The sequence below is a fragment of the Dromiciops gliroides genome, chromosome 1 (assembly GCF_019393635.1).
Source record: "Dromiciops gliroides isolate mDroGli1 chromosome 1, mDroGli1.pri, whole genome shotgun sequence".
In the NCBI taxonomy this organism is placed as follows: domain Eukaryota; kingdom Metazoa; phylum Chordata; class Mammalia; order Microbiotheria; family Microbiotheriidae; genus Dromiciops; species Dromiciops gliroides.
This window is the reverse complement of record NC_057861.1, coordinates 652361178-652379303: the sequence shown is the minus strand read 5'-3', so window position 1 is coordinate 652379303 and position 18126 is coordinate 652361178. Positions and strand designations below refer to the sequence as shown.

Sequence of the window (18126 nt, the reverse complement as noted above, 5' to 3'; positions counted from 1 at the left end):
AGCAGATGAAGGAAGGCCAGGTTGGCTGGATCATAGAGAGCAGAGAAAGGGTAATAATGTTGGAGGCTGTAAAGATAGACTGGGGCCAAGTTGGCAAGGGCTTTAAAAGCCAAACAAAAGAATTTATATTTTATTTTATTTTATTTTATTTTATTTTATTTTTTGCAGGCAATGGGAATAAAGTGACTTGCCCAGGGTCACAGAGCTAGTAAGTGTCAAGTGTCTGAGGCTGGATTTGAACTCAGGTCCTCCTGAATCCAGGGCCAGTGCTTTAGCCACTGCACCACCTAACTGCCCCTTATTTTATTTTTTTAGTGAGGCAATTGGGGTTAAGTGACTTGCCCAGGGTCACACAGCTAGTAAGTGTTAAGATTTGAACTCAGGTCATCCTGACTCCAGGGCCGGTGCTCTATCCACTGCACCACCTAGCTACCCCCTATATTTTATCTTAATGACAATAGTATAAATCCAGTGTTAGTAGATAGCCCCTGGAGTGTATTGAGTAGTATGGTGACATGATCTATGCTTTAGGAAAACTACTGTGGAGTATCGAGAATGAAATGGAATGGGGAGAGACTTTTGAAGCAGATACACCAATTAGGAGACAATTCCAATATTTCAGGGGAGAGGTGATGATGGCTTAAACTAAGAAGATGGCTGTGTGAATAGAGGAAAGGGGATGGATTAGAAGATACTATAGGGGGGCAGCTAGGTGGCGCAGTGGATAGAGCACCAGCCCTGGATTCGGGAGAACCTGAGTTCAAATCTGGCCTCAGACACTTAACACTTATGAGCTGTGTGACTCTGGGCAAGTCACTTAACCCCAATTGCCTCAAAAAAACAAAAACAAAAACAAAAAACCCAACCCAACAGATACTATAGGGATAATTTCAGAGAGAAAGGATAAATATGAAGGGGGATCAGGAAAGTCTTCTTATAGAAGGTGGGCTTTTAGCTGGGAATTGAAGGAAACCAGGGAAGCCAGGAGGTGGACATAAGGAGGAAGAGAATTCCAGGCATATGGGTTGAATAAAAGGTTATGAACTTCAGACATCAGAGGCAGGGTGGTACCCCAGACAAAAATCAGTCAGTTTTATGGAATAGAAGGTTTTGGATGAAAGATAATAAATACTCTTTGGGACATGCTTGGTTCAAGATCTGGATCTAGAACATCCCATTTGAAATGTCCAATAAGCATTTTGGGATGCAGGATTGGATGTATACAGATTTCATACATTTTCATTTTCTTTTCAAAGGATCAGATTTAGGATCATATGTCTTAAAGCTGGAACGAATTTTACGGGTTAGAATATGTAACCTTTCATTTATAGGTGAGGGAGTTGAGGCAGAATGTCTTTTGCATGGTACTTTGCACAGGTAATGATTAGGAAAACAGGAATTAAAATCCAGAGTCTTTGACTTGAAATCCAATACATACTGTCTCCATTATACCATAATTTTACAAGTGAGACAATAATAACAACAACAAAAGACCTCTGAAACCATCCTGATTGGGACCCTTACTAGGTTCAGAAACAAATACTGAAGATCAGATTTTCTAAGGCATATGGGATTATATGAATATAATCACAAATGACTTTTAGAAGGGAAGCCATCAAAATAATTCAGTTACAGTAAATACATAATTCTCATGGTAGTTACTCTTCTGAAATGGAATAACCAAATAATCTTACTTGACTATTAGAGTGTGATATAATAGCATGTTGGCAAGGAAATACTGTGTGCAACAGAAATCCATTATAAAGATGAATTTATTCTTTTATGGGAGAGGGACTGATTTACATTTGTAATTCATGAACTTGCAAAATCACATCTATACAGAAAAAGGAAATTGACATTTTCCAAGGCAAGTTATCTTAGATGCTTGAGTTCACTACAAACATGGTTGATTCATGATTGGTTATAATTGGCTTTCTTAAATACTTTTTAGAGCAGTGTTTAACTTATTTCATGTTTCAGATTGAGATTGAGTTTATTTTTGGAATTTGTGAATGCAGATTGATCAACACTTCTGGTGACTAAGAGGATGTGTGTTTGTGTGTGTTGTAGGTACCTCTGTGAACTCCCAGAGGAGTAACAGGTAGGGACCCAGGACTAGAATTACTATGTAGGCAAAGATGAATATTTGGGAAAATAAACTGATATGTTCTTAGAAAATGTGGGGTTATGAGTGGGCTTGGAGTTGCTTTGCTGAGAAGAGAGAGAGAGAGAGGAATAGGTTACTCAGATAAGTTATTTTATTCTCCCAGCCTTTGCTTCTCCTTTGGATGTTGAACTGGAGTTAGAGAAGACATTGGAAATGGGAGGGAGGCCCTTGGCCTGAAGTCACTCTTGAGTCTGAGAACCCTTTTACTGAGTAGAAATAAGAGGTGCTCAATTCTAGATGACTCACCTACATCAGAAGAGCTCTAATGGAACTTATTTACATGGCAAAGAATGGAATGGTTCCACAGAATGTAGCAGTAGAGACTGATCTAAAACCCAACAATAATCTTATATGCAAAAAGTAATTCACTTTGGATTGGATTCTTCATATCAAGGATCTATTGGGGGGAGTTAGGCATCTTTTTGATCAAGAATAGATTTTTAAAAAATAAGACTGCATCTTTATTAGAAGATAGCACAAAACCCAAGTTATTTTTGTACCCTTTCTGAATTTAGGGAGGTGAAAATTACAAACAAGAGAGAATTACATAGTTACAGATAAGTGAAAGATGCCATTTTTGAGGAAAAGTTGAATACTAAAGAATTCGCGTTGGAAATGAAATTTTATAAATGAGAGTCATTATGCATGACTAAATCTTGTCTCACTGATGCATAAAAAGTTATTCTTTAGCACTCTCAAGTTGTGTGTGTCTATTTTTTTTTCTGAGTAATTTCTGAGCAATAACTATTTTGCTTCCCTTTCAATTAAGGGAATGTTTGGTTTAAAAATAGAATTTCAAGGAGAATCATGATTCCTAAAAAATGAGGAAGATTGAAAGATGTTTGTTCATTAACTTGGATTTCATTTCTCCATTTGGCTCTCCTCTGTTTCCGAATCTCATCACGAAATTTGAAGCTGGAGGGGAGTTGGAAGAGACCACTCAAATGAGAGAATTATAGGTTTAGAATTGCAAGTGACCCTAGAGACCATTCAGTTTTACCAACTCATTTTTTAAGGATGAGGAAACTTGGGTTCAGAAAAGTTAAGTGACTTGTCCAAGGTAACACAAGTTGTAAACTAAACACAGGTTCTCAGCTTCCCAACCTAGCACTTTCAACCCCCTCTTTTCATAGATGAAGAAACTGAAGTCCTGCGGGTAAAATGACTCACTCGTGGTTATACAGTGATTAAGTGGCAGAATCGAAACCAACTTCTTGGATTCTATTTCAGTAGTCTTTCCATTCCACTACGCTGCCTCCAAACAGGCGTAGATGGAACTGGACCTATGACCTTGTTTTTGTTAGCACAGTGATCCGACCAAACTTGGACTCTCTTTATTCCCCATTAAACATAGTCCGGTTTTTCCTCAACCGGAAAGATCAAGCAACCAGGGATGGAACCATCCTCTCCCCCCTTCTCAGCCTTTGAGTGTGAAAAGGGCGGGGGCGATAATAGCTATAGGGAAGGGGAAGCTGGGGTGCAGGGTAACTGGAAATCTACACAAATACGAAAATTGCGCAGTTTTAGCAGCCGCTCAAAACTTCTCTGCAAGTGGAGACCTGTGCAGAAAAGCATCAAGGTTTAAGCGGCCAAGGTGAAGACCCGGCAAGAGCCAGGCGGAGTGGGAGGGGCGTAAGGGCGGGGGCGGGATCCGTAAATTGGTTTGCTGCGCAGGAAGGGGCGGGGGCGGGGTCTCAGATGGGTCTGACTGAATGAGCCCAAGAGGGAAATGGATGGAGTGAAGGCGTGAAGGGGGCGGAGCCACAGGACTGGAAGATGGGGAAGGCGACGCCCCCTGGCCCTTTTCCCCCTCGGCCCCCGCCCCCTGTGCCCCCGCCCCCAGGGCGGTGCGAGCAGCGGAGCCGCGGCGCGGGGCGGACTAGGGAGCTAGGACGCTGCGCTCGTGCCTGCCGGCCACAGCCGGGACTTGAGCGACTAGGGCTCGGGGTCGGCACGGGGGCGGCAGCAGCGGCTGCCGGAGGAGGACCAGCGGGAACATGGCGCTTGTAGGCAATGGAGCGGAGCACGAAGCGGACGAGGTACGGGGGGCCGGCTAGGGGGACACAGCCGGGAGGGAAGACCCGGCGGGCCATCGGCGCAGTCCCCTCGCCGCGCTCCCTGACGAACCTCGGCGGCCGGGGCCGGGACCGCGGGAGCCGAGCCTCTCGGGCAGGAAAGGTGGAGGGGGACGCGGCCGCGCCGGGCTGGGGGTGCCCGGACCCCAGAGCGCCGAGATGAGGAGCCCGAAACGCCCCGCCGAGGCCGGCCCCGGGCGAGAGTGGCTCCCTCCCGGAGGTGACCGGGCAGGTGGCCCGATGCCGGGGTGCGGGCACCGGCCGGGCGGGCGCGGTGGGCGCGGCGGAGCCGCAAGTTGTGTGAGAGCGAGGGGAAGGAAACTTAGGAGTGGAGACTGGGGGCGGAGAGGAGGAGGACAGGGGAGAAGAGGAAGAGAAGGAGGAAAGGAAAGAGGAGGAGGAGAGGGAAGGAGAGAAGGCTGGCCAGGAAGGGGCCGCCTCGGGCTCTGCCTGCGCCTGGCCCTTGTGCGTGTCAGGCGAGAGTGGGGGGTGCCTTGTTTTACCCTTTTAGGCGATGACTCAAGGGGAGCATTCAGGGGAGAAGAATACGGAGGGAGGAGAGTCCTGTCCCCTCTTCCTCCCCTTCTCCCCTTCCCACCAGCTGCCATCCCTGGGGTCACTCACCGTCCTTCCCGGCTTGCCCTTGGCCTGGGAAGGGCAGTAGCTATGAGTCCCCATTGTCACTGGGATGAGGGAGCAGGAGGAGGGAGGAAAGGAAGGAGGATGGCAGGAGAGCCGTTCCTACCGCTTCCTTGCTCCCCTGATGTCTTTCTCCTGGGCTCAGGGGAAGCCTGATGAGTATGAGGTAAAGGAGGTTTGTGGGCTGTCAGTGTAAGGGATACACCCAGACTCACTTCCTCTTTCTTTCGTGCTTCTGTCTCAGCACCTTCAGGGCCAGCACTCCAGACCTGTTGATTTATTTACTTATTCCCTCCCGCATTTGGCAGTTGAGGGAGAAAGTGCAATTCGTAATGAAAAAGTTGTGATAGACTAAGAAAACCACTGGGATTTTTCAGATTGCTGGGTTCATTTCTAGGGATGCAGGAGGAAGCAGGCTTAATGATAAACACAGCTTGAGGTTTTATAATGCTTTAAAGGTTGCAAAACACTTTCGGCTACATCAATTTATTTGAGTTTCATAACCCTGTGAGGTCAGCACTACGAGTAGTATTAGTTCTGTTTTACAAATGAGGATATCTGAGACTCAGAATTTAAGTAATTCCCTCATAGCTTCTACAGTGACCAGAGATGGAGATTTGAATGGGGAGCTTCCTGACTGCATGCCCAACATTGATATTTTAAGCTCTACATAGCTTTGAATCCATATTCAGGATCATTAGGGCCTAAATGTTGAACATTTGAAGAATTAATGGGTAGGGGAAGAAATCTCCACTATCTCCTTTCTGTTCCCCCAGATTAAAATTAACAGCAAAACAGAGAAAATACTAGAAAATGCCTCCCACAGTAGTAAGGGCTTAATAAATGCTTGTTGATTGTTTAATAAATAATAGCTGGCATTTATATTGCTCATTAATGTTTGATCCTCAATCCTTGCACCTTTGTTGTTCAGTCAAGGTCTGACTATTTGCCACCCCATTTAGAGTTTTCTTGGCAAAGATTCTAGAATGGTTTGCGATTTCCTTCTTCAGCTCATTTTACAGACTAGGAAACTGGGGCCAACAGGGTTAAATGACTTGCCCAGCGTCACAGAGACAGTGTCTAAGGCTAGATTGGAACTCAGGTTTTCCTGACTCCTTCAACTGTCTAGCTGCCCTTTCCTTGCACCTAGTATGCATTTAATAAAAAAGTATGTTGACTTACAACAGCCCTGTATGGTAGGTGGTATTATCCTCATTTTGATATGTTGGAGAGCTTTCTAGCCTGAATTTACCTTTTAAGAGTACTTTTAATTACATTGCCCAGTAATTTAGGAATGCCAAAATTGTAATCATATAGCCTTGTGATTAATTGAAGCTCTTCATTGCTTATGAAACTTGTAAATCACACATGAAGCCAAAAGATGAAACAAATTATTTAAATGGTTTCTTTACTGCCATTCAAGTCTGTATTTAGGAATTACAGCCTTTTTATTATTCATGGCTTTTGGCTATTTTTTTGGTATGACCTTGGGCTAACAAGTTCCCTCTTTGCCTTGGTTAATTTTTCTCTGCAATTAGGGTGATAAGTACTTAACTTCCTCCCTGGGCTACTGTGAGAAATGATAAACTGTGTTGGATAGATAGACCCTTGGAAGAAAGATACTTTGGGAAATAGGGAAGAATATATCTTTTAATTTATTATCCATTCATTCATTCATTCATTCATTTATTTATTTTTGTGGGACAGTGAGGGTTAAGTGACTTCGCCAGGGTCACGCAGCTAGTAAGTGTCAAGTGTCTGAGGTTGGATTTGAACTCAGGTCCTCCTGAATCCAGGACCGGTGCTTTATCCACTGGGCCACTTAGCGGCCCTTTTTATTTTATTATTTATTTATTTATATATTTATTTATTTTTAGTGAGGCAATTGGGGTTAAGTGATTTGCCCAGGGTCACACAGCTAGTAAGTGTTAAATGTCTGAGGCTGGATTTGAACTCAGGTACTCCTGACTCCAGGACCGGTGCTCTATCCACTGCGCCACCTAGCTGCCCCTATTTATTTATTTTTAAGAATATATCTTTTTTTTTTTTTTTTTAGCGAGGCAATTGGGGTTAAGTGACTTGCCCAGGGTCACACAGCTAGTAAGTGTTAAGTGTCTGAGGTGGGATTTGAACTCAGGTACTCCTGAATCCAGGGCTGGTGCTCTATCCACTGCGCCACCTAGCTGCCCCAGAATATATCTTTTTAAATGACCATGTATGATCCTTAACTTGATTTGTTTTAACCTCCTCTAATATCTGAAGAATAGCATTCCTTTTCTCTTTTACTATGGCCTACTTTCATATTTCATATTTCCAACTTTTTTCTTTCTTAGTTGATTTCTCCTACTGTTTTCTTAAGATATCTACATCATCATTTTCATCATCTTCATTCTTTCCATCAAAAAATATATTGAGAATACCTAATCACTCTTGGCACAATGTTAAGGCAAAGAAAATTACAGAAATTATCCTTGCCCTCTGGAAGTTAGAATCTATGAAAGACTGAAATGATTTATATCACCATATAAAGGAAGTACAGATAACAGAGTAAAACAAACTATTGAAAGACTAAAAATATTTGAAGAATATGCAGTTCAAGAGCTAATATGTTGGAGCAAAGGCTACTTAAGTGCACAGTTCGGATGAAGGACAGGGTGAATGACCATTGGAATCCTAAATCCAGAGAATAAAGTGAGAATTTCCCTAATTCTTACTCATATAAAGTAATGGGAGTAAGTTTGAGAAGATGTATAATCAAAATACACAAAGTTCAGAAATTTTGTTTTAGTCATGTTTACATTCCTTTTTTGTCAGTCATTTTTGCTAACAGAGAACTAAAGTAACTTACCTGAGCTTGATCACCTTTTCTTTTCCTTTCCTACTATTTTTGGAGACGCTTCCTTGCCTTTTCACATAAACAGTGACTGGGCTAGCAAGATGAACTAGAAAGAATAGATGGGTCTGGATAATCAACAGACTGAATTGTCAATCCATGAATAAAAGTTGATGGCACAAAGTAAGTTCAGAAAACCAGGTCCTCTGTGTTTTTAGATTAGTGTTTCTAAAACTTTAAAAAATCTATGACATACTATGCCCAAAGGGCTATAAAGCTGTGCATACCCTTTGACCCAGCAATACCACTCTTAGGTCTTTTTCCCAAAGAGATCATAAAAAAGGGAAAAGGACCCACATGTAGAAAAATATTTATAGCTGCTCTTTTTGTGGTAGCAAGGAATTGAGGGGATCCCCATCAGTTGGGGAATGGCTGAACAAGTTGTGGTATATGAATGTAATGGAATACTATTGTGCTGTAAGAAACGATGTGCAGGCGGATTTCACAGAAACCTGGAAGGACTTACATGAACTGATGCTGAGTGAGATGAGCAGAACCAGGAGAATATTGTACACAGTATCAACAACATTGTATGTTGATCAACTGTGATAGACTTGAGTCTTCTCAGCAATACAATAGTCCAAGATAGTTCCAAAGGACTCATGATGGAATATGCTCTCCAAATCCAGAAAAAAAGAATTGTAGTATCTAGATGAAGATTGAACCATACTATTTCTATTTTTTTTGTTTTTCTTTTTTGAGGTTTTTCCCTTTTGCTGTAATTCTTCTTTCACAGCATGACTAATGCAGAAATATGTTTAATGTGATTGTATACATATATAACCTATATCAGATTGCTTGCTGTCTTGGGGAGGGGGGAGGGAGGGGAGGGAGGGAGAAAAATTTGAAACTAGAAATCTTATAAAAACAAATTGTTGAAAATTATCTCTACATGTAACTAGAAAATAATAAAATACTTTTATGAACAAAATAAAATCAGGAAAACCTTATATTGAAAAAAGAACTTTCTATAAACCATTGGGTTGTTCTAATGATATAGGTAAGCTTTTCAAACAATGACTCCTAATAGTGTAAATCAGTTCCTTCCCAAGATACCTTCTTTCAGTGACTAATAGATGTTTTCCTGTTATAGAAACACAGTAATAATTAATAAATACTGGTTGGTTAAAAAAAAAAGAAAGAAAAAAAGTCTATGACATATTTGTGAAAATTTCCTAAGTTCAGCTATCCAGTTTACCCATCCATCAGTCTATCTATACCAGGGGTTTATAACATTTTCTGGGTCAAGGGCCCCTTTGGCAGTCTGGTAAAGCCCTTTTCTGAATAGTGCTTTCACATAATTGAAGAAAACACTAAACTTCAGTTAGAGATCAGTGAAAATAAAGATGTAATTTTTTTCCCATCCCAAGTTAATATACTTCCCAAAATCTAGCCAGAGATTCTTTGAAGGTCTGTGGATCCCCAGTTAAAGATCTCCAGTTACCTACTTCATGTCTCCCACTGTTTTCTCTACCCATGTCTCACCCAGACACTTCCTCCATTGTAATTTCTATCATTTGTTTACTTACTCCCAGTTCAGTGGGAAGAAACCTATGGGGCCATGACATACTAACTTCAAGATGAGCTAAGGCACAGTATCTGTGTTAGGGAAATAGTGGTCTTGGTGAATTTCTAAATTGGGGAACATAAAGGGAAGGTATAAAAGTAGGGAAGAAGAAAGTCACTTATTCACTGAATTGAATTCAAGGAACATTTAAAGAATTCTTTAACAACTCTTCATTAAGTGCTATAGAAATAAAAGAAATAATTTCTGCCATTAAGGCCTGTTTGTGGAGAATGGGCAGAAGAGTTCTCCCCTTTGACAGTTCATAGTGCATGTGAGTGTTAAGGAAAAATTATCATACTACTGTAAACTTTTGGAAAGGTTTTCAAACTCTTTTTTCTGATCATGTTGTCTTTTTTAAAGGAAGTTATTAGGGGAAATGATTTTTGAATTTTCTAATTTTGTATCTCGCTTGATATAATGGAATGTATTAAAATCGTCAATATTGGAATGGGTAAACTGGCATTAATACTGTTCTTCTAGGTGCTTGGAGTGGAAGTGGGGATGCAGGAAGTTAAAGGGTGAAGAAAGAAGGTCTGTGTGAAGGCCAGGCTTTGTTTGAGAAGGTTTAATGTTGACAGATCTAATCCTGGTTTGGATAAGGCTTTTTTTCTCCCCCTAGTTAGCTTAATTAAGCTTAGATAAGATTGAATAGAACAGGTTAAAAATACTATGAATTCATGTCTGAATTTTCCTGTTGAGAGGGAAGGTATGTAAACTGATTATTTGTAAATTTGATAATATAAGTTACTAATAGAAAAACATATCAGTTTACTAAGAGCCTCAACTCAAGCCCAGGTTAACAAATGTGCCTTTCTTGAAGTTTTTAATGCTTTAATCTCTCTTGAAATCCTACCCATTCTTAAAGGCCCAGCTCAGATGTCACTTCTCATGGAGATTGGTTTGGTAGAAATTTTGATGGTGCTAGGGTCATAGGATCATGTATTTAGAGCAAGAAGAGACCATAGAGATAGATCATTTAGTCAAATAATCTCAGTTTACGGATAAGGAAACTAAGGCCCGCAAGATCTCTCAAATTAAGTAGTGGAGGTGGAATTGGAGTCCCAGACTCCCAAACCGGTAGTCTGTCTACTGAGTCATGACTTAGTTTTGAATCTCAAGGGTCTTACTTCTTACTTACTTGGGGAAGTCATTCAGTCCCTCTAACTAGGCCTCAGTTCCTTTAATTTGTACAATGAGGGAATTGGACTAGATAGTTTCTGAGGTCTCTCCTAATTCCAAACGTGGGACAATGCGTGCATTTACATGCACATACACATTCATTCCAAAGTCATTTCCCATAATAGCTTATATGGGACAGTGCACACATGTGTGTCTGTCTGTCTATCTATCTATCTATCTAATAAAACGCTCTTAGATTCTTACCATATGAGAACTGCCTCTCTCCAGAATACATGTTATAGTTTTTTGTTGATACCTTTCTTATGCACTAACCACTCCCTTTATTTTTATATTTTTGTCTTCCCAGCCAAAAGGTAAAAGGTTTTTTGTTTTGTTTTGTTTTGTTTTGTTTTTTGAGGGAAGGGCCCATGTCTTATTTCTCTTTTTATCTTCCAAGGAGCTGAGCAAGACACTCTTGCCCTAGGTTAGGGCAGGCATAACATAAGGGAAAGTGAGAAGAGAGACTTTTGGCTGTGTGTGTGTGTGTGTGTGTGTGTGTGTGTGTGTGTGTGCGTGCGTGCGTGCGCGCACACGCGCATGCCCCCCATGTGTGTGCATTTGGCAGAGAAGTAGGACATCTGATTTATTTGTTCAACAGCAGGGACAGTTTTTCTGCTATTAATGTAACTGAACCTCCAAACCTATTAAAGAAACCAGAATTTGCTTCCTTAATTATAATCTGGCTTTATCCTTTTATTTCTTTTAAAAGTTGTTTCCTTTTTATTAACATTTTAATTTAATCTTTTTGAGTTTCAAATTCTGTTTCTCCTTTCTTCCCTCCCTCCCCCCGAATATACATATTTTCAGTGTTAGCATATTACATGTTTTGTGGCCTGTAGGCATGTAGGCATGTAGGCATGGTGTAATGGTAGAAGGAGCACTGTCTTCAAGTCCTAAGATCCAGTCTTGATTCTTGGCTCAGGTATCTATTACTTGTTGATTCTGAGTAGATCATCTAATCTCATTGAGCCTTAGTTTCCTCATCTCTAAAACAAGAATAATGCTTTCAACTACATGTCTCAAATGGTTGTTTTAAGGAAAGTGCTTTGTAAACCTTAAAGTCCTTAAGTAAATGTGAGTAGTTATTCATGATAATATTGATGATGGTGGTGACATTATTTTGAGAGATTCAGTTAGCATGTTTTTTATAGTGAAGACACTTAGTGTACAGAATTTTAAGTATTACCTAGGGTCTGGATAATGCTTTTTCTTGGCCCTCTTAGCACAGTACCTTACACGTACAGAGTACTCAATATATATTTGTTGAACAAAAGGATAGAGTACTAAGCGTTCTTTTGGGCTTTTGGTTTTCTAAGGCTTCCCCTGCTAATCAGTTACTCCATAATTCTCAGTGAAAGTAGTCATCTCAGGGAGAGAGGTTCTTGAAATTTCTGGGCATTTATTGTAGAAATATTGAATTCCTGAGGACACAATCGTTTGTCTTTCCAGGTTCCTCTTACTGTATTAAATAAATATCACCATGCTTTTATCGTATATCAGAACTCTTACCTTTTAGAACTTTTGTCCTTGCTTGCATGCTGATTTAGACCACCCTGCCTACCCACTTTGGTGGGAAGGAGTTTGGTGAGAAAGGAGTTTATGTTGTCTAATTTTCTGTTCTCCTAGACTTTTTTTTTTACACACCACACCAGTGGTCTCTTCAGTGTAGGAAGGGGGCAGGAAGGAATTTGCTCTTCCAATAAAGACCTGTATCTTCTTTGAAATTTATAGCTCTTTTAAAAAAATAATAAACATTTTTATTTAAAGCTTTGAGTTTCCAAATTTTATTCCTCCTTCCCCTCTCCTCTCTACCCTCCTTGAGGTGGTAAGCAATCAGGTATAGGCTATACATACATAATTATGTAAAACATTACCATATTAGTAATTTTATATAAGAAAACTTGACTAAAAGAAAAAAATGAAAGAAAGTGAAAAATAGCATGCTTCAGCCTGTATTCAATCAATATCAGTTATTTCACTGGAAGTGGATGGTATGCTTCATCATTAGTCCTTTGGGATTGTCTTGAATCATTGTGTTGCTGGGAATAGCTAAGTCATTCACAGTTCTTCATCAAATAATATTGCTGTCACTCTGCACAATGCTCTCTTAGTTCTGCTCACTTCACTATACATAAATTCATATATGTCTTTCCAGGCCTTTCTGAAATTATCCTGCATGTCATTTATTATAGCACAATAATATTCCATCACCATCATATACCACTGTTTGTTTAGCCATTCTCCAGTTGATGGGCATTCCCTTGATTTCCAGTTCTTAGCCACTGCAAAAGAGCTGCTATAAATATTTTTGTACAAATAGGTCTTTTTCTCTTTTTGGGGATGTCTTTGGGATATGAACCAGCAGTGGTTATTGCTGGATCAAAGGGTATGCACAGTTCTATATCTCTTTGGGCGTAGTTCCAAATTGCTCTCCAGAATGGTTGGATCAGTTCACAACTCCACCAACAGTGAATTAGCACCCCCATTTTCCCACATCCCTTTCAACATCAAATATTTTCCTTTTTTGTTATGAAATTTATAGTTCTTAGACAGTTGCCTTGGAGGTGATGAGAAGTACTGTGACTGGCCAAAGGTCATACATAGAGCTAGCATGTTTCAGAGTCAGGACTTAAATGTAGATCTTATTGGCTCATAGCTCCGCTCTATCAACTATGACATGCTACCCTTCTTAATTGGTTTTTTTTTGGGGGGGGGCAATGAGGGTTAAGTGACTTGCCCAGGATCATACAGCTAGTAAGTGTCAAGTGTCTGAGGCTGAATTTGAACTCAGGTCCTCCTGAATCCTGGGCTGGTGCTTAATCCACTGTACCAACTAGCAACTAGCTGCCTCCTCTTCATTGGTTTTTTTTTTTTTTTTTTGGTTTGGTTTGGTTTGGTTTTGGTGAGGCAATGAGGGTTCAGTGACTTGCCCAGGGTCACACAGCTAGTAAGTGTTAAGTGTCTGAGGCCGGATTTGAATTCAGGTCCTCCTGAATCCAGGGCTGGTGCTCAATCCACTGTGCCACCTAGCTGCCCCTCTTCATTGGTTTTTAAAATTTATTCATGAGTTCAACTTCCATTTATTGATCTTTTCATTTCATGGTTCTTAGCATTTGTCTTAGTATCAGGTCATACAAATCTTTCCATGTTTCTCTGAATCCTTCACATTTCTCAGTTCTTACCAAACAGTAATATTCCATTATAATAATTTACCCTAATTTTTTCAATCATTCCCCAGTAGATAGGTACCCATTTCTTTTCTAGGTCTTTGCAATCACAAAAAGCTTTGCTTTAATGTTTTGAGGTGTGTGTATTGTTTCTGAATTCAACTTCTAAGGTTTGGATAGTCATTTGTATATTTACAAATTAATTTTCAGAATGAATAGGGCATTTCAGCCCCATGTCTCCCCATATGGGTCCATGTATTTTAGAAAATAGTTTTCTAGAAAGGGAACATGTAATTGTCTGGATCTGTCAACTAGAACAAAGTCAAGAGAGCAGGGAACATATAGTAACTTTACTTGTGGTTTGTGTATTTCTCTCTCTCTCTCTCTCTCTCTCTCTCTCTCTCTCTCTCTCTCTCTCTCTCTCTCTCTCGTAAATATACCTAGTATGAAGTAATCAGAATAGAATCTAGTGGTTTTTTGAAGTTTTAAAGTAATGATTTTGCAAATCATACTAAAATACTTGGAAAAAACCAGACATGTTTTAGGAATTACATAGGTTTATGTTTCATTGTTTCATCATACAGCCTCTTACTTTTCACTGCATAGCACCTGAAATACAGAAATGGCTTTATTTATCTTAAATGACTCATTTTTCTGTGACAGTGACTTGATTCTTTAAAAAAATCGTGTTGAGGGGCAGCTAGGTGGCGCAGCAGATAGAGCACCAGCCTTGGATTCAGGAGGACCTGAGTTCAAATCCGGCCTCAGACACTTAACACTTACTAGCTGTGTGACCCTGGGCAAGTCACTTAACCCCAATTGCCTCACCAAAAAAAATATATAAATAAACATTGTCCTTTTAAAAAAAAAATCGTGTTGGCATCTTTTTCTGCATCTCATCTACATTTTCCACTATATTCCCCTGCCCTCCTTCCAGAGAGACATTCTTTGGGGGGGGGGGGGAGTTTAGTAAAGCTAACTAACCTAATGAAAAAGTCTGAAATCATATTGTGTTCTGCGCCCGTAGTACCTTATGCCTGCCAAAAAGTAAGAGGCACGTTCCCACATCTCTTCCTTAGAAACAGGATTGGTCATTATAATTTCACAGCATTCAGTTTGGATTGTTTTATTTTTGTTTTTTCCATTTATATTATTGTCGTCATTGTGTGCATTGTTTTCTTGGTTCTATTTACTTTGCATTAGTTCACATAAATCTCACCACATTTTGCTATATTCATCGTATTAAGAGTTAGTTAGCATTGTGATGTTTCATTTCGTTCCATTACTATCTGTGGGGGTTCCCCAAGGCCTCTTTTCATTCTGTTACCTCATTTCGTGATCTCATCAGTTCCCATGGGTTCAATTATCATCTCTGTGCATATGATTCTTTGATTTATATATCTAGGTCTGATCTTCTCCTTTCCAGCTGCCTCTTGGACATCTTACTGGACATCTCTAACTGGATGTTTTGCAGGTATCTCAAAACCAACATGTCCAAATCAGAATTCGTTCTTTTTTTTCCAAGTTCTTTCTCACTTGTAAACTTCCCTAGTACCGTTGAGGGCACCACTGTTCTCTCAGTTCTCTCCATTGTCAGTGTTATCCTCACGTCTCACTCTCACCCTGTATATTAGATTACATATCTCTTGCAAAATCTTGTCCTTTCTACCTTTACAACATTTCTAGTATATTCCCTTCTGTCCACTCATACAGTCATTAGGTTGGTTCCACCCTTTTGGGCTCTTTCCTAGACCACTGGAATACCTTCCAACTTGTTTTCTTGCTTTAGCTCTCTTGCCACTTCAATCCATATATCCCCCCACTCAGTAAAGATGAGTTGACTTTTTTCTTTTTAAAATATATTTTTTGGGGGCAGCTAGGTGGCACACTGGATAAAGTACTGGCCCTGGATTCAGGAGGACCTGAATTCAAATCCGGCCTCAGACACTTGATACTTACTAGCAGTGTGACCATGGACAAGTCACTTAACCCCATTGCCCCACCCCCAAATAGACTATAAAATATATTTTTCTTTATCTCATTAAATATTTTCCAATTACATGTAAATTTTTTAACAATCGTTAAAAATTGAGTTCCAAATTCTCTCCCTCCCTCTTGCCTCTCTTCCCTCCTAAAGAAAAAGAAAGTTAAAAAATGCTTCAGTCTGCATTCAGATCAATTCTCTCTTTGGAGGTAGAGAGCATTTTTCATCATTGGCTCTATGGAATCATGTTTGATTATTATCTTGATCAGGCTAGCTAGGAGTCTTTCACAGTTGATCGACTTTACAGTGTTGCTGTTACTGTGTGTAATGTTCTCATTCTGCTCATTTCACTTTGCATCAGTTCATATGAGTCTTCTCAGGTTTTTCAGAAACCAGAGGATGATTTTTTTAAAGCAAGAAAGTATCACCAAGGCACTCCCACCCCCCTCCTCCTTGATCAAAGAGTTTCAGTACCTCTCTTTTCTTTTAGGTTTGATAAAGCCCTTGGCATTTAAACCTGTTCATAATCTGGCTTCTTCCTATTTTTCCAGTCATTTTCCATTTTTTTTGCCCTTCATTGCCTACTTGCTGTGCCTTTACTATGCTATCCTGTTTCTCTGATTTGTACCTTTTCACTGGCTGTCCCAGATGCCTGAGAGCAGAGAAGGGGGTATATTCAAGACATGTTGTAAAGATGAAATCAACAGGTCTGAGTAAGAGATTGAATATGTGGGGTGAGAGATAGTGAGGAGTCAAGGGTGACACCAAGGTTGTAAGCCTGAGGGATTAGAAGAATGGTAGTGTCCTTACCTGTTCTAGGGAAGGGGCAACTAGGTAGTGCAGTGGAAAAGGCACTGGCCCCTGGAGTCAGGAAGATCTGAGTTCAAATCTCACCTTAGATCTTTTGCCACTGGATGCAGATGGCACTGAAGGAGAGAGTGAGATTGGTGACCTTGTACAGCCCTCCCTCACTTAAATCCAGTTCAGTGCAAGTCATGACATCACCCCGATGTCATGGTCCTTTTTGAGAAGAAAGGACAAACAAAAAAACCCAAAACATAAACTAGGGAAGGTAGGAGGAAGGTGAAAGGTTTTTGGGGAAAGATAATGAGTTCGGTTTTGCACATATTGAAGTATCTGAAGGGCAGTTGGAGCTAAGAGAGTGGAAGTCAGCAGAGAGGTTGGGGCAGGAAAGGTGGATTTGAAAATCATCAGCATAAAGATGTTAATTAAATCCATGGGAACTAAGAGTGAAGAGAGTATAGTACAGTGGGAGAACAGAAAAGGGCCTAGGACACTGTGGGATGCCCATCATTAGGAGGCATAACCTGGATGAAGATGCAGCAAAGGAGACTAAGAAGGATTGGTCAGATAGGTTGGAAAATCAAGAAAACCAGCTGTTCCCAAAACCTAGAGAGGAGAGAGTGATTGACAGTGTCAAAGGCTGAAGAGAGATCAAGAAGAATGAGGAGTGAGAAAAGACTGTCTTGAATAAGTAGGAGTTTGTGGCACCATTGTCTATACTAGTAGGTGTTTCACCTACCTGTGAACCAAGTTCTTGGGCATCAAAGTAAGCAAATTTCTGCTTTCTCACTCTTGGACAGTCTTAACATTTTATTATTTCTGTGATTATTTTTCCCCAGTAAAAGTCATTATGAGAATTTCATTTTGTCTTGTTACAGTCACTTCTTGGTGGACTGTATTATTGTGGGGGAAGCAATCCAAAACATTGGATTATCAAAAGAGCTTTGATTTTTGGCATTGGAATTAATTTCTTCCATTTGAATATAGGTAGGTCTAATAATAAGGGGAGCAAAGTCTTAGGAGTAGCCATAGAGTTGCCTGGTTTTTCCTTTTGCCTTCTTGCTCAAGACACTTCCCTGTTTCCCATATTCCGTGCTGGAGATAACCCAATTTCTCAGACTGGTGCACAAGACAATCATAGGGTAGATAAGCTGCTGGAGATTGGCATGTTGATCCTTACCTTCTCCCTACCCTCCCTGTCTGGGTTAGGGAAGCTGATTTATGATTTGGCTTAAAACATTTCTCAGTTCTGTGTGTTATAGGAAAGTAAATATTCAAAAGGTAGAACTGAATACATTTTCTAGCCTAGGCTGCTTTATTACATTTGAACTTAAAAATAGTATAGGAGAGTTGGTTCGTGCTTCAGTTCAAGATTGGACTAGGTGATCTCCATGATCCTTTCCAGCTTAGATTCTGTGCCTGACTTCCTATGTGCAAGCTACAGGAAGGCAGAGTTCAGCTAAATATAAAGAATCTCCTGACAATTAGAGCTGTCTACAAATGGAATATGCTTGTCTGAAGGAGGTAGTGAATTATCCATCACTGAAGGAATTCAAGGAGAAATTTCATGGCTACTTGTCTAATGTTGTTAAGAGCTTTCCTACTTCAGGAGGGGGTGTAGAATTCAGTTCAGTTTGGCTAGCATTTTTTG

At 40.3% G+C, this 18126-nt stretch overlaps 1 protein-coding gene across 2 annotated transcripts in view; it reads left to right on the top strand.

Moving 5' to 3' along the window:
* Positions 1 to 4046: 4046 nt before the first annotated feature.
* The window catches only part of TTC39B (tetratricopeptide repeat domain 39B), a 142242-nt gene continuing 128162 nt past the window's right edge, over positions 4047 to 18126 (top strand). For both annotated transcript variants that reach the window (XM_043962534.1, XM_043962551.1), the window contains exon 1: positions 4047 to 4206. In XM_043962534.1, coding sequence (XP_043818469.1) covers positions 4165 to 4206 — 42 coding nt within the window. In that variant the 5' untranslated portion in view covers positions 4047 to 4164. The remainder of the gene's footprint in view (positions 4207 to 18126) is intronic.